General features: G+C 44.3%; 1 protein-coding gene across 1 annotated transcript in view; it reads left to right on the top strand.

The window, feature by feature from the left end:
• CDS2 (CDP-diacylglycerol synthase 2) overlaps positions 1–17180 on the top strand; it is a 36949-nt gene that overhangs the window by 5504 nt on the left and 14265 nt on the right. Inside the window, exons 2-3 of the mRNA XM_033159168.1 lie at positions 8597–8730; positions 16488–16584. Coding sequence (XP_033015059.1) covers positions 8597–8730; positions 16488–16584 — 231 coding nt within the window. The remainder of the gene's footprint in view (positions 1–8596; positions 8731–16487; positions 16585–17180) is intronic.

Raw genomic sequence — 17180 nt, 5'->3', positions numbered from 1 at the left:
TATTTTCTCCTTCTCTCTCTCTCTCTCTCTCTCTCTCTCTCTCTCTCTTTAAAAAAACATAGCAATTTGTCCACAAACACACTGCAGGTTACTAAAGCCCAAGTAGGTGGAGGATATGTACCAGAGATCCTTCCAGTTAAGTCAGGCTCAGCAGCAGTAAATTTTTGCCAAATCATTATAACTTAATAGTAAAGCAGTTATTTTAATTCCATCAGTTGGGAAACTGCTTTTTAATAAGAATGAAAAACAGACCTCTGGGTTGTATCCAAATGAATTACTGTATACTCAGAGCAGACCCACTGAATTTAGCTGTTTTGTTAACTTAAATGAGCTTACTCTGAGTAGGACTAGCATTGACCACCCCCCTTTATTCTCTCTCCCTTTCCTTTAAAGCAGGGGTCAGCAAACTTTTTCAGCCGTGGGCTGGTCCACTGTCCCTCAGACCTTGTGGGGGGCCGAACTATATTTTGAAAAAAATATGAACGAATTCCTATGCTCCACAAATAACCCAGAGATGCATTTTAAATAAAAGCACACATTCTACTCATGTAAAAACACACTGATTCCCGGACCGTCCGTGGGCCGCATTTAGAAGGGTTTGGGGACCCCTGCTTTAAAGAATAGCAATGATGAGCTCAAGTCAGCAAACGTTGAGTCATCATTTAACTTTACACAAGCTGCCAAGTGCCAAAGCTGGTCTTAGCAATGCCATCACGAGAAGATGTCACAGTAACATTGTTAATTGCCAGACTGTGTAATTTTATAAACTGCATATGCGCACCTAAACTGGGAAACGAAACCCCTCTGCGCTTCCCGGAACTTATGCCCAAGTAAACGTGTGTAGGACAGAGGCAGAAAGGGATTTGAATATCATTTCCTGCAATTCCTGGCATGTCTTGGAGCCAGAGATTGTGAAGTAGCCAGGCCCACATGACCCACACGCCCAGGCCCACAACTTTAAGCATCCTCTCCTGGCATCCACCTGCCTTGAGGGACAACAGAGTCTTGGGCACGCTGCTTGCTCAGGGTTTAACAATCTTGTTTTGCTCTGAGATTGGCTTACTCGGGTTCTGCCATTCTAATCTGCTTTGCGGCCAACTAAAATTAGCCAGGTTTAAACTGAAATAAGGATGACAACTTGCGAAAAGAAGCGTCCGTGCGGTCAGCTTATGTGCCTCTGTTTATGGGCTGGTGTGCACAAGATGTTTGGGGTAGGATGGGGCACTTCAGAGGCGATATGTGGAGTGCTCTGTGGCCGTTCACATTCACTCCAAAAGGGTTCAAACCTTTATTTAAATCAGATTTTTTTGATTTAAATCAGATTTTTTTTTAATAAAATGCTTTTGGAGGAAAATATATTACCATCCAAAGGTTATTCAATCATGAAGTAAAGATTATTTTTTTAATTATATAGAATAAGGATGTATATGTTTAATTTTTTTGGTAAATAAATTCCATTAATTCTTTCACAATGTCATTTATGCTCTTACAGAGGTTTTTGTGAAAATATTGGGCAGTTTCTCTGCCTACAAGATATTATCACAGATGCTTGGTTTACTTCTGCAGTTCTCAAAACTGAATATGACTCAGCAGAGATCACATGCCTCTTCTTCACAGCAAAAATGTTATAACATGAACAGAGTTGAGAAAAAGACCTTAATCCTATTGTTCTACAAACCTATGAATACAGAATCAACCCCTTCAGTGTTAAGTTTCAAGAAGTTCAGTGAATAGAATAGAAACAATATTTTTCTGATTGTTTGGAGTGGAATGGATCTAATAAATCTATTTAAATTGTTATTATTAAGGTAATGATTATTTTTCTCCTTCCTAAGTACAACAGAAAAGTTGTCCAAATATGAATGATTAACCTATTAAACTGGGGATGAAAAAAAACTACAGTGGTGCCCCGCTAGACGAATGCCTCGCTAGACGAAAAACTCGCTAGACGAAGGCATTCGTCTAGCGGAAGGCTGCCCGCTAGACGAAAAAGTCTATGGGGCTGCTTCGCAAGACGAAAAATTTTCGTCTTTTTTTTTCGTTTTGCGGAGCGCGGCTGTCATTGCCGCTCCGCAAGACGAAAAACCCGCTAGACAAAAATTTTCGCAGAACGAATTATTTTCGTCTAGCGGGGCACCACTGTAATATGAAAAGTTGTTATTCTAAAAGTCTTCATCTACTTGCATATTAAAGTTATACCAGCAAAATTAGTCTTTATGTAGAAAACTGTGATTTAAATCAAGCCTTACTGACTAGTGATTTTAAATCGTGATTTAAATCAGTTTGATTTAAATCAAATCCACCCTGGTTCAAACCAGCACAGAACCTTAAGGATTGTGCAAATTGCCCTCTAAAAAACCACCGGCTTTATGAAGCATTATGAGCAGGGCTTGGGGCCAAAGTGTGGTTTCCACCAAGCCCTACTGAGGCTTTGAGATGCCCCCACTGAGTACCTCCTTCCAAGGAGCCTGTACTCAGGCTGGTGTGAGTGCCAAGAAGGGCAACTCCAGTAATTGCAGGAGCTTATCTTCCTGCGTAAAGATCAGAATAGCTTGTCCTGTTCTTCCTGAAAGACGCACTCGGCGAAGGCAGCCGAGAACAGAACCAGCCCAGGTGGCTACAGACTGGCCATTAGTCTAGGCTGCAAATCCTTAAGATTTTGGAAAATATGAGAGATGGTTGGTTTCAAGGCCCGGGAGGCTGTTTCCCCGCACCAAAGATTTTTTGAGCTTGCACTTCTTCCCTGTGGGGCATCAGAAAATGTTTCCATCCATTGTCCGAGTTCTTCCACCCCATTAACATCTCCCCCTCGCTTGTGTCTCCTTGTCCTTACAGCTCGGTAAAGGCAAACTGGACAAAGCCCCCTCCCAGACAAGCTTTGGGGTCGCCCCATGGAAATGGCACAGAGTAGATTTCTCCAGGGGAACAGCAGCTCTGCAGACTTGGGGTTCAAGGACCCTGAGGCAGGAGGCCCTTAGGGGGTGGGAGGTATTTCTCTTGTTCCCTTTACAACTCTGTGCACTGGTGGGGTGGATCTCTGTAGTAACAGCACCATCCACATTCAAGGCACATCTTATGGCCACAAGCCCCGCTGACAGGTCCCTGCCTCAGGGAGCTTATAAGAGGAAGGAAGGAAGAGACAAGGTTAATGAGGGCTGCAAACACAGTTACTCGTCCGGAGACTTATTTTAATCTGGGGACAGGCTCTCAGCTGGTTTTTAAATCTTCATACTCGTTTGCAAGGTCTGTTTCAGTGTATCTGAAGAAGTGTGCATGCACACAAAAGCTCATACCAAGAACAAACTTAGTTGGTCTCTAAGGTGCTACTGGAAGGATTTATTTTTTATTTTATTTTGTTTTGACTATGGCAGACCAACACGGCTACCTACCTGTAACTGCAAGGTTGCTGTAAACCGCATTGCTCTTTAGACATGTTCTATGTATGTAATTAACATGTTGGCTGTTGATAAAAGGCCCTGAAAGCTGGCCGTTTCCCCTGATCTTTTCCTCTCTTCGCAGCAGTCTGCATCTGCCCCTCTGGTTCAGGCTTTTGCTGTTTAGCTTCTGCAGTCAGAATTGGTAAGGGACGCATTTCCTTTTAAGGGCTTGTGCTTTTGTTCCTGATCTTGTGTTTGTGTGTGAAAATAAAGCCAGGAGCTCAAGTCTTCCTTCCACTGTCCTTATAGGATACAAATGTTGTGAGTTTCCGCACACAATGAAAGGATGCGCGTCAGGCGTGGTGCAGCAAAAATGGAAATGATGATCTGTCTCTGTATGTCTCTCCCCCCCCTCCACCTCCACTTGTTAGACAAGGGGGCAGGTGGTAGTTGGAAAGCAGACGTTGACAGCCTGGGCATCCATGCAGCACTTGGGTTTTCCGTGGTCCTGTCTTGTTTGAAGCAAGCTTTCCAGAAAGGCACTCCCTCTATTGGAGAAGGCAGCAGCCTTAGATGGTGGTGATGTATTGATTTTTTTTTGCTGCGTTTATCACCTGGCAAACAAAGTAATAAAAAATAAACAGAAAAGCAACAATGCAAGTATATGTATATATTAAAAAAACACAGAATAATATAAGGCAGTCCAATAAACAAGGAATTAACCATTCTGTCGTAAGGCAAATGTGTGTGGTGGCGATGTGCCTGTGTGGCAGTTAATAATCAAAGCTTCCAACGTGTCCAGAATTGAGTAACAGCTTTCAAAGGTCTACAGGATTGGCTTTTGAGTTGCTATACCCGTGCCTCTGATGAGATAAGCAAGTCACCGGGTTATCTTTTTTTGTTTTCTTTGGGCGAAGCAACCTGTATCCTTGTATTCTCTTCAAGTGTTTTTTTTTTTTAAAAAAAACCCAGTGAAAACCGAACGCTGGAAGATTCAGGAGAGCTAAAAGGAAGCCGTTTCTGCATTGCATAGTTAAACTATGGAACTTTCCTCTGCAGGAGGAGGCAGCGACGGCCACCAACTTGGATTGCTCTACTACAGGATTGGACAAATTCAAGGAGCGGGAGCAGGATAGCGATGGCTACTGGCCACAATGGCGATGCTCTGCTTTCATGGTCAGAGGCCGCAATGCTTCTGAATCCCAGTTGCTGGAAACCGCAGGAGGGAAGAGTTGCTCTTGTGCTCGGATCCTGCTTGCTGGCTTCCTATAAGAGGCATCTGTTGGCCACAGTGAGAACAGGATGCTGGACTAGATGGGTCATTGGCCTGATCCAGCAGGTGCTCTTCGTAAATTCTTAGGTAGTGCTGCATCCGTCTCCTGAGAATTCTCTATGCGGGATGAGAAGCTACAGTTAGAACTGGATATGGAACAACTGATTGGTTCAAAATTGGGAAAGGAGTCCTGTATATTGTCTCCCTGCTTATTTAACTTATATGCAGAATTCATCATGCGAAAGGCTGGGCTGGATGAATCCCAAACCGGAATTAAGATTGCCGGAAGAAATATCAACAACCTCAGATATGCTGATGATACAACCTTGATGGCAGAAAGTGAGGAGGAATTAAAGAACCTTTTAATGAGGGTAAAAGAGGAGAGCGCAAAATATGGTCTGAAGCTCAACATCAAAAAAACTAAGATCATGGCCACTGGTCCCATCACCTCCTGGCAAATAGAAGGGGAAGAAATGGAGGCAGTGAGAGATTTCACTTTCTTGGGTTCCATGATCAGTGCAGATGGTGACAGCAGTCACGAAATTAGAAGACGCCTGCTTCTTCTTGGGAGAAAAGCAATGACAAACCTAGACAGCATCTTAAAAAGCAGAGACATCACCTTGTCGGCAAAGGTCCGTATAATTAAAGCTACGGTTTTCCCAGTAGTAATGTACGGAAGTGAGAGCTGGACCATAAAGAAGGCTGATCGCCGAAGAATTGATGTTTTTGAATTATGGTGCTGGAGGAGACTCTTGAGAGTCCCATGGACTGCAAGAAGATCAAACCTATTCATTCTTAAATAAATCAGCCCTGAGTGCTCACTAGAAGGACAGATCCTGAAGTTAGGCTCCAGTACTTTGGCCACCTCATGAGAAGAGAAGACTCCCTAGAAAAGACCCTGGTGTTGGGAAAGATGGAGGGCACAAGGAGAAGGGGACAACAGAGGACGAGATGGTTGGACAGTGTTCTTGAAGCTACTAACATATGAGTTTGGCCAAACTGCGGGAGGCAGTGAAGGATAGGCGTGCCTGGTGTGCTCTGGTCCATGGAGTCACGAAGAGTCGGACACGACTCAACGACTAAACAACAACAGTGCTGCATCATCTGGAGGGCCAAAGGTTAGCCCACCCCTGGTCTGCTAGCTTAGTAATGATTCTCAGGTGAGCTCTGCTCAGGTCTGAACTCACTTCGAAATTTTTGGATTTCACGAGGGTTGCTGTGGTGAATCAGGCTCGAGTCACCAGTTTGTAGTTTCTCGCATAACATCGGAATCTAGAAACGGCGCTGTGCCAGACCATTGGTCCACCCGCCTCTGCAGATTCTCTCCATCTTTCCCTCCCTCCAGGTGATGAGGATGGAACCCAGCACTTTTGCAAAGCAGCCGCTCTTGAAAGCACAACTATGCATGCGCATGATTTTAATAACAAATCGCTGTAATTCAAATTCTCTGGATTGATAATATTGACATTCCTCATGGGCCCAATCGGGGGGGGGGGTGTGCGTGTGTGGGATTTATAATGCTTCGTGTTTGTGCATTGACCCAGTTGTGTAAGAATTGCCAGGAGCAACGGAGCCATATTCATCCCTGCGCGTGAGAGCAGGAGGTGGTTGCCATAGAAACTTCTGGGATGGACCACAGCACAGCACATCAGAAAGCAGCCAGCTTGCTTCCCTGATCAGCTGCTCCGAGCCAGTGATTTGCAGAGGGACAGCTGTGATTTGCATGGTGATGGAAATGTTGGCAATTAGCAAGCCCCCCCCCCCCACTTCCGATTTTTTATTCCTCCCACCCACCTCTCCCAATCCTATATTAAGCACAGTTCTGTGTAATTAGCAGCAGCTTTCTAAGTCAAGAAATCCATCCTGACGTATCTCTTGTTTGGGTTTGTGATTCTTATTTATCCAGTTCCATTTCCCCCACCCACTGGAGATTTTATGTATTTATATCTTATATCTCCCACCTTTCCCCCCCAGACCGGGACTCGAGGTTATGCACACAAATTAAAAGAATACAGGTGCCATGCAAACTGCCATTCTGAATAATCCTTTTTAGAGGAGAGGGGAGGGGGCAGTGGGGATGAGCCTATAGAACCAAGGGGGTAGTCCCCCCCCCAAAAAAAACTTGGGAACCGCTGGCTTAAACTGTGGTTCACGTGATATGCACACTGGACCAATGTTTGTCCTTTGCTTTTAGCTGCGAATTTATTATTGATTGCTTTTTATTGATGGCTTGTTTTTATGTCAGCATAAATTTATATTTTGGGGGTGGAATGTTACTTTGGGTTCTTTTAAGACAGCCTTCAATGGAAGGACAGATCCTGAAGTTGAGGCTCCAGTACTTTGGCCACCTCATGAGAAGAGAAGACTCCCTGGAAAAGACCCTGATGTTGGGAAAGATGGAGGGCACAAGGTGAAGGGGACGACAGAGGACGAGATGGTTGGACAGTGTTCTCGAAGCGACCAACATGAGTCTGACCAAACTGCGGGAGGCAGTGGAAGACAGGAGTGCCTGGCATGCTCTGGTCCATGGGGTCACGAAGAGTTGGACATGACTGAACGACTAAACAACAACAAATTCTCAACCTTGCGTCCCCAGATGTTTTTGGGCTACAACTCCCATCATCCCTAGCTAGCAGGATCAGTGGTAATGGATGATGGGAGTTGTAGGCCAAAAACATCTGAGGACCCAAGGTTGAGAAAGGAAAGGCTGTAATTTAAGCAGAAAGCAATAGCTTTCTGACATGCGGGTTGGATGGAATAAATTTTCTGGTTTGGGGCGTCTGTGTGCTGAAGGCACCATGTTGGAGATGGCGGGTGTGTAGGGTGCTTTTGTGCACGTGTGGGGTGCAGCTTTTTCTTCGCACGGTCGGTCCGGAAAGCGGCTTCTTTTTGCAGCCGAGACATCGGGTAGTGGAAACTTGGCTGCCCTTGTCCATTCTAGATAGAATATCTCAGAAGATAGTGACCTCTCCTTCCCTGGAGGTTTTTAGGTAGAGGTTGGATGGCCGTCAGGGTTTCTTTAGCTCGGATGCCTGCATTGTCAGGGATTGGATGAGATGGCACTTGGGGTCCCTTCCAATTTTACTTATCTACGGTTGCTGTTGCAACTCCCTGATGGCTTGAGGCCATCTTTGCACTTTGGGAAGCTGGTACAATGACTCTTCCCGTTGCTGATACGAAGGAGTACTGTGACTTTTAAATGAGTACATAATACACAGTGCCAGTGCCAGCATATACGGTATATTATATCTCATTTTCTGTTGATGTTATCTATTTCCTACCTGGCGAGGGCATCCTGAGGCAAATGCATCCACGTAATAATGCAGTTTAAAACTTGCTGCAAGGAAGAGGGGCTGATGCCTTCCTCCCTCTTGTCCTGCCATCCTCTCAGCATTTGAGTTGGTGCTGGGGTCTTGTGCATTTCCATGCCCCCTTCTCGCTCTGGGACGGGCCCCTTCTCTTCCTCCTTCCCATGAGTTGCTTTAACCTAAACAGGGTTTGAAGAGGGTCATTAATCCAACTTGCAAAGGAACCTGGTTAGCGTTAAACCAGGGTAAGTGTGTATGCAGAACAAAACCATGGTTAGAGCAAACCATGGGAGCAGGGTGGATTTGATTTAAATCAAACTGATTTAAATCACGATTTAAATCACTAGTCAGTAAGGCTTGATTTAAATCAGTTTTCTACATAAAGACTAATTCTTGCTGGTATAACTTTAATAAGCAAGTAGATGAAGATTTTTTAGAATAACAACTTTTCATATTAGTTTTTTTTCATCCCCAGTTTAATAGGTTAATCATTCATATTTGGACAACTTTTCTGTTGTACTTAGGAAGGAGAAAAATAATAATAATAGCAATTTAAATAGATTTATTAGATCCATTCCACTCCAAACAATCAGAAAAATATTGATTTGCATTAAACCTTTGCCTCTCTTGTCCTGCAGGAATCAGAGTTTGAAAGCAAGCTGGATGGAGAAACGGCGTCAGACAGCGAGTGCAAATCGGAGATCGCCCAAGCAGCGCCGGTGGATGACACCCCAGAGGTCCTCAACAGGGCTCTCTCCAACCTGTCCTCCAGGTAAACGCTGGTGTCAAAACACACTCGGATGTTCTGCAGCAAAGCCCACTTTTTATTCGTTTCATGAAATTTATACACTGCTTGATATTGGGGAAAAAAACACAAATATCAGCATTTAAGACATTCAAAAACTTAAAATCGCAATGGGCTGAAAACAGCTTAAAACGCACATCAACTTCCTTGGCATCTGGGTAGGCTTGTCGGAACAAAAATGCATCGAGCAGCCACCAGAAAGAGTACAGCGCAGGCGCCTGCCTGATATCAATAGGCAGGGAGTTCCAAAGTGTAGGTGCTGCCACATTAAAAGATTAAAGTTCTTACAAATGTGGGACCGGCATGGGGCACCTGTGAGACTGCCAGTTCCGTAGACTGAAGTGGTCAAGTGGTCTACTTCCCTTGAAGTAGATCAAGGGAAGTAATAGTACCATTGTATTCCGCTCTGGTCAGACCTCACCTGGAATACTGTGTCCAGCTCTGGGCACCACAGTTCAAGAAGGATACTGACAAGCTGGAACGTGTCCAGAGGAGAGCAACCAAAATGGTCAAAGGCCTGGAAACGATGCCTTATGAGGAACGGCTTAGGGAGCTGGGTATGTTTAGCCTGGAGAAGAGAAGGTTAAGGGGTGATATGATAGCCATGTTCAAATATATCAAAGGATGTCATATAGAGGAGGGAGAAAGGTTGTTTTCTGCTGCTCCAGAGAAGCGGACACGGGGCAATGGATTCAAACTACAAGAAAGAAGATTCCACCTAAACATTAGGAAGAACTTCCTGACAGTAAGAGCTGTTCAACAGTGGAATTTGCTGCCAAGGAGTGTGGTGGAGTCTCCTTCTTTGGAGGTCTTGAAGCGGAGGCTTGACAGCCGTCTGTCAGGAATGCTTTGATGGTGTTTCCTGCTTGGCAGGGGGTTGGACTGGATGGCCCTTGGGGTCTTTTCCAACTCTAGGATTCTAAGTGGAGTAGAGTGATCTCACAAGCATTTCTCCCTCCCCCAGGTGGACCTGAAAGAGTGCTTTATCTAATAGTTGTGGTGTCATTGCCGAGGAGCGGGTGCCAAAATGTTATGCAACCAGGACTCCCCACCCCACCAACCTCCCCATATTTTATTTCAGAAATCCTACAGATTTGCCACCACCACATGCTATGAGAGGCTGGGCCCCCCCACAAACGGCACAGGCATATAGGAAGCTGCCTTATACAGAGTCAGACCATTGGTCCATCTTGCTGAGTTTTGTCTTCACTGACTGGCAGCAGCTCTCCAGGGTTTCCAGCAGGCATAACAATAATGCCTCTATTGTCAATGTACAACCTGTGTACAATGAAATGAACCGCATCTCTCCCAACCCTGCCTGGAGATGCAACGGGGGCTTGACCAGGGGCCTTCTGTTTGCAAGGCAGATGCTGTGCCACTGAGCTCTGGCCCTTCCCCAACAAATACTGCTTGGTGCCCAGTCCCATCAAGGCTGGCCCAAGGGGCTTTGGTGGTGCCGGAGGCAAGAAATTGACGTGGCACCTCTCTGCCCACCCCCTGCCCCGTCTACTCATGAGCAGGGGGCTCTCCATTGCTCATGTGTCTACAGAAGAGCTGTATCCAGTGGGATGGGTCTCTTCCTGCATGAGCTCGCCGCCTGTGCCCTCAGGGTGTCAACAGATGCTGTTCTCCATGGGCCACTTCACTCTGGAGTGCAGAGGGTGGCTGCGATGGAGAGGGCCTGGAGTGGTTGGCCTGGCGCCTTCTGTGATGGCCCCTCTTTGCCAAGAAAACCTCTCCCCCCCCCCCCCGTTCTCTTAGGCCTCACGGCCTGCTCTCATTAGCCTCATGCAAGAGTGATCTTGACTCGTAAAGATGGCTTCTGCAGTGGCTCATATGCTTTTAATGAAAACCATTTAAGAGAGTTTTATTACGTTGAGTGGGATTATGTGATGAATTTAGTTCTCCATATAATTAGGCGCATTTCCTCCCCCCCCACCCCCGCGTGATATTTTTATTGCATTGTGTAAGTTTACAAAGCTAAAAATGAAAGCAATAAGTAGAGCACAATAGCATCCGTATACAGGATGTTTCTTCTCTATTATTATTCCTTATTGTTTTCATTTTCAGCTTTGCGAACTTACAAAATCGATGCAGGAGTACTTAACTGGGTGAATTTGAGAGAAGCCACGTTTTGTTTTTGCTGATTTGAAGTTTACTTTGTAGCGTTTCCCTTGTATTATTTCTTTGTCGTTCCTTTGTTGTTGTTCAGTCGTTTAGCCGTGTCCGCCTCTTCGTGACCCCATGGACCAGATCACGCCAGGCACTCCTGTCTTCCACTGCCTCCCGCAGTTTGGTCAGACTCATGTTGGTAGCTTCGAGAACAGTGTTTTGTACACTGCCCAGAGGGCCGGGTTATGGAACAATGGCCAGACAGTAATAATTAGTAATGACTTTAAATGATTTGGAGCATGTTGTTCCTCGTTTGCACGAGGGATGCTCCTGGATTGCAAGGGCTTTTCCCTTGCAAATGGAGGTGCCTTCTCCATGCAACGGGGGGGGGGGTGCTCTGTCACTGAGCTGGCATCCTCCTCCCCAAGGGTCAGTTGTTGTTGTTGTTGTTATTTATTTACTACTCGGCCTTCACCCTAAGGTCCCAGGGTGTGGGTTGCAGCATTAAAAGCAATCTAAAGCAAACTTACAGTCACAGAAATAAAAACATGGACCTCAGGTGCCAAAAGCCGAGGGTGAGAGGTGCGTCTTCAACATCCTCCAAAAGTTGTACAATGAAGGTGCTAGGCACACCTCTCTGGGAAGGGAGTGGCATAGCTTAGGGCATGGCTAGGGAAACTAAGGCCCATGGGCCAGATGCGGCCCAATCACCTTCTAATTCCAGCCCATGGACAGTTCAGGAATCGGTGTGTTTTTACATGATTAGAATGTGTCCTTTTATTTAAAATGCATCTCTGGGTTATTTGTGGGGCCTGCCTGGTGTTTTTACATGAGTAGAATGTGTCCTTTTATTTAAAATGCATCTCTGGGTTATTTGTGGGGCCTGCCTGGTGTTTTTACATGAGTACTTTACTGGCTTAGGGGCTGCCACAGTGAAGGCCTTTTCCTAGGCTGCCGCCATCCCCAAACCTCAGGGTGGAGGAATTGTCAAGAAGGCCTCCTCTGCTGATCTCAGCACCCTAGAGGGTCTGCAGGGAGGGAGGTGGTCTTTCTGCTTCACCCCCGTTATTCCAACCTTATTGGGGGTCCACGTCTGCTGCCTTCCCCTTCCACCCTCCTGATTGAGCTGCTTTGGATAGGTGCCCCAGAAGCCCCAAATCATACTTGACTTTTCCTGGAGACCAGGAACCTGATTCAGTTTTGGTACGAGCCTGCAGTACTTTTTATAAAGTTTTATTTATGACGTACTTCAGTGGATTTTTTTTCTTCCACCTTTCCAAAACGTTGCAAGGCAGCTCACAGCAAAAACCACAACAGCAGCAAAAAACACACGCCCAGCTGTAACATTAAGAAACACTAAAAGCAACCAATACAGTTGAAAATGCGAAGCAGGAAGAGACAGCGGACAAAAGCCACTTAAAAGGTGCACTTTGAAGCTAGCATTGCAAGGAAATTAAAATCCGAAAGCGTTATTATTGTGTTCCCGTATGTCAGTTAGATAGTTTAAAATAGGGAGGATTGGAAAAAAGCTGTAGAAAAAGCTAGAGGCAACAGAAGAAAATGGTTGCACAAGTGAGAATTTTGTCGCTGTTTCTCTTGTATCCAGGAAATATTTTCCAGTTTCGGAACTTCTTGGGATGCCTCCCAAGCAGACCAACAGGGCATCCTGTATCTGGGATGAGAACTTTGCGCATGGAGATGGGCACTGTAAGAACCCAAGCAGAGGCTGCTGGATCAGGCCTGTAGCCCATCTAGTCCAGCAGCCTGTTCTCACAGAAGAGGCCAACCGGGTGCCTCTTCTGGGAAACCTGCAAACAGGATTCGACCACATGAGGCCTCACTCCCCTCCTGCAGTTTTACAACCCGTACATTTTGAATACGTCAACTGATACACACACAAACCCTAGGGTTCATTCTATTCAGGATTGTTAGACCAGGGGTCAGCAAACCTTTTCAGCAGGGGGCCGGTCCACTGTCCCTCAGACCTTGTGGGGGGCCTGACTATATTTTGAAAAATAAATAAATGAACGAATTCCTATGCTCCACAAATAACTCAGAGATGCATTTTAAATAAAAGGACATGTTCTACTCATGCAAAAACACGCTGATTCCTGAACCGCCTGCGGGCCGGATTTTGGGCTGGATCTGGCCCCCAGGTCTTAGTTTCCCTACCCATTTGTTAGACGAATGCCCTCCCATGAAGAGGCATTTTCCAATCCCCCCCCCCCAGGACTGTCCAGCTCTGGCTGCCTTGACGAGCCTGGAAAGACCACTGGCAAAGTGCACAGGTGGTCCATCTCAGCTTTCTTCATTAGAGCAGCCAGCTTTGAGGGAGGCTGTGGGAGTGGGGGACTGTCTAGGGCCTGAGAGACCAGGGTTCAAATCCCCACTGAGCCCTGAAGTTTATTGGGTGATCTTGGACCTCTCACTGCCTCTCAGTCTAACCTCCCTCGCAGGGTTGTTGCCACCTCAAGCTGCTTTGAGGAGAGGCGGGGTAAAAATGCAATAAAGAAATAATGCATAAGAAGGGGTATTGAAAAGGTAAAGGGACCCCTGACCATTAGGTCCAGCTGCGGACGACTCTGGGGTTGCAGCGCTCATCTCGCTTTATTGGCCGAGGGAGCCAGGATACAGCTTCCGGGTCATGTGGCCAGCATGACTAAGCCGCTTCTGGCGAACCAGAGCAGCGCACGGAAACGCCGTTTACATTCCCGCCAGAGCGGTACCTATTTATCTACTTGCACTGGCGTGCTTTCGAACTGCTAGGTTGGCAGGAGCAGGGACCGAGCAACGGGACTCACCCCGTCGCGGGGATTCGAACCGCCGACCTTCTGATCGGCAAGCCCTAGGCTCTGTGTGGTTTAGACCACAGTGCCACCCGCGTCCCAGGAAGGGGTATAGTGAGCACAAAACGCAATGAATATAATGCTACTTTCCCGCCATCTCATTCCAAAGGAATGCCGCACAAAAATTACGGAGTTGCTTCTCACATATATGGAAAGTCACTATATCAAGAAAAATACAAACCAAATAAAAAAGAGGACACCTTAAAAAAGAGGTTTTTTGGGGGTGGGAGGTGTCTGTCAGTGGTACTATTTATTCTCTATCTGCTATCGTTGGCTACTAGCCACAATGGCTGTGCTCTGTCTCCGCAGTCAGAGGCAGTAAGGCTTCTGAATACCACTTACTGGAAACCGCAGGAAGGGAGAGGGCTGCTCTTGTGCTTGGATTCCTCCTTGTGGGTTTCCGTCTGGGGCATCTGTGAGGGGACAGGATTCAGAGCAAGGTGGGCCAGTGGCCTGATCCAGGAGACTCTACTTGCGTTCTTACGTTACGCTGCCCTCGGGTTGTGTTTCAGTCAGGGTGGATTTGATTTAAATCAAACTGATTTAAATCACGATTTAAAAATCACAATTTAAATCACTGGTCAGTAAGGCTTGATTTAAATCACAGTTTTCTACATAAAGACTAATTCTTGCTGGTATAACTTTAATAGGCAAGTAGATGAAGATTTTTAGAATAACAACTTTTCATATTAGTTTTTTTTCAAAGGAATTTATTAATATTTTCAAAATAAAAACATTCAACATACAACTACACAACAACTACACAACAATACAAAAAATACTAATGCAAAAATACAATACAAAAAAACACCTAACAAAACAAAAACAAAAACAAAATTTCATCAAAATATTATAAACTTATTCAAATCTTTCTTAATATTAGTTTTTTATCCCCAGTTCAATAGGTTAATCATTCATATTTGGACTACTTTTCTGTTGTACTTAGGAAGGAGAAAAATAATCATTACCTTAGTAATAACAATTCAAATAGATTTATTAGATCCACTCCACTCCAAACAACCAGAAAAATATTGTTTCTATTCTATTCACTGAACTTCTTGAAACTTAACACTGAAGGGGTTGATTCTGTATTCATAGGTTTGTAGAACAATAGGATTAAGGTCTTTTTCTCAACTCTGTTCATGTTATAACATTTTTGCTGTGAAGAAGAGGCATGTGATCTCTGCTGAGTCAAATTCAGTTTTGAGAACTGCAAAAGTAAACCAAGCACCTGTGATAATATCTTGTAGGCAGAGAAACTGCCCAATAATCTTACAAAAACCTCTGGAAGAGCATAAATGACATTGTGAATGGATTAATGGAATTTATTTACCAAAAAAATTAAACATACACTGCCTTATTCTACATAATTATTTCATGATTGAATAACCTTTGGATGGTAATATATTTTCCTCCAAAAGCATTTTATTTAAAAAAATCCAATTTAAATGAAAAAATCTGTTTTTTATTTTGTTTTGTTTTTTAAATCATTGATTTTTATCCACCCTGGTTTCAGTCTTGCATCTGTTGCTGGGTGTGTGTGTGTGTGTGTGTGTGTGTGTGTGTTTCACAACGGCGTCTTCTGCAGGCCTCCGTAGTTCTGGCAGTGTCTGGAGCGTGACCTTCTGCCAAGAGACCCCCCGAGGGAGAATGGACGGGGGCCGTGTTCTCTCAGGAAGCAGCCTGTTGCCAGAAATAGCAGTTGCCTTTCGCCCTTGCTAAGAATGTGCCAAAACTTTGAAAAGCCGCCAAGGGAGCAGATCTTCCGATTCTGTGAAGAAGAGTAAATTTCCACAGCGGGGCTTCTGTTTCTTCCCCTGCAAGCTCTCTCATAGACTCAAACAGGGTGGATTTGATTTAAATCACTAGTCAGTAAGACTTGATTTAAATCAATTTTTTTACAGAAAGTTTCAACCTTGCTGGCACCCTCTTAATATTTACAACCAGATGAAGGTTTCATTTTTGGAACAATAAATTTTCAGAGTAGTTTTTACAGTTATATATATTAAAAAAAGTACTGATTCGGTTATACTATCAGAAATACATATACAGATAATTATGAAATTATTGTTTATATTTGGACAACTTTTCTGCTGTCCTTTATTGGAAGGAGAAAAATAATCATTTCCTTGACAACAATTTAAACAATTTATTTAACTAAAACAATGACGTTTTAGCACAATGTATCCATGTTTGTTAACCGATGTAGTTAAAAAAAACTTAGACTGAGTTTTAGCACACGTGAAAAACTTTAAACAAATCCTTGTTTCCTGATGAATATAGCCTTTGGACTATAATATAACTTAAATAGAAAACTATAAGATTTTGCCTCCAAAAGCATTTTATTTTAAAAATCCAATTTAACTAAAAAGAAAAAAATCTAATAACGTTTTAGCATAATGTATCCATGTTTGTTAACTGATGTAGTTAAAAAAAACTTAGACTGAGTTTTAGCACACGTGAAAAACTTGAAACAAATCCTTGTTTCCTGATGAATATAGCCTTTGGACTATAATGTAACTTAAATAGAAAACTATATTTAGAAAGATTTATCCTCAAAGCATTTTATTTTAAAAATCCAATTTAACTAAAAAGAAAAAAACTGATTTTTTAATTTTTTAAATAAAAGAAATCATTGATTTTTATCCACCCTGGACTCAAACGGTTGTTGAGTTGGAGGGGTACCAATCTAGTCCAACCCCCTACAATGCACGAGTCACAGCCAAGGAATCCCTGATAACTTTTGATGCTTTCCTTCCTCTGCAGATGGAAGAACTGGTGGGTGAGAGGCATCCTGACTCTAGCAATGATCGTCTTTTTCTTCATCATCATCTACCTGGGACCCATGGTCTTGATGATGATCGTAAGTCTTTGCGGTCTTTTTGGAACCTGATCTTTTCCCGATGGAGGCCTGGGGGGGGGGGGTCGGGAATGGCTTCCTCTTTCCGGAAGGCAGGGCTGGATTCCACCTCCTCGCGAGTTTAAAAAAGGCCGCGGGGAAAGAGGAATGCTTTTGCCTGGTGCCTAAAACTATGTACCGAAGGCTCCAGGCAACCCTCCCTGGGGAGATAATTCCACAAGCAGAGAGCCATCCATTGAGCTCCTTGGAGAAGAGCGTGGGATATAAATGTACAGTAATATATAAATGCAAAAATAAATAAATAAATGCAAGAATTCTTCTTGTTCTCTAGAAGTGGCCTGGAAATTTATCAAAACTCATGCCCCCTCTGCTGTTTCTCTGTCTGCCTGCAAAAGCATATTTATTTATTTATAAAATATTTTTATTGAAAAAATTTAACCGGTTAGTCAACATAACCAAATACATTCCCCCCTTTTTATTTCCTCCCACCACCCCCTCCAGAGACTCCCCTCAGCTCCCCTCTCTGATTTGTTTATACATATTATTTTTGTATTTTTGTATTTGTTGGAGGCCGCCCAGAGTGGCTGGGGAGACCCGGC

The sequence above is a fragment of the Lacerta agilis genome, chromosome 8 (assembly GCF_009819535.1).
Source record: "Lacerta agilis isolate rLacAgi1 chromosome 8, rLacAgi1.pri, whole genome shotgun sequence".
Taxonomy (NCBI): Eukaryota; Metazoa; Chordata; class Lepidosauria; order Squamata; family Lacertidae; genus Lacerta; species Lacerta agilis.
The sequence above is the reverse complement of the archived record's forward strand: the minus strand, read 5'-3'. Positions and strand labels throughout refer to the sequence as shown.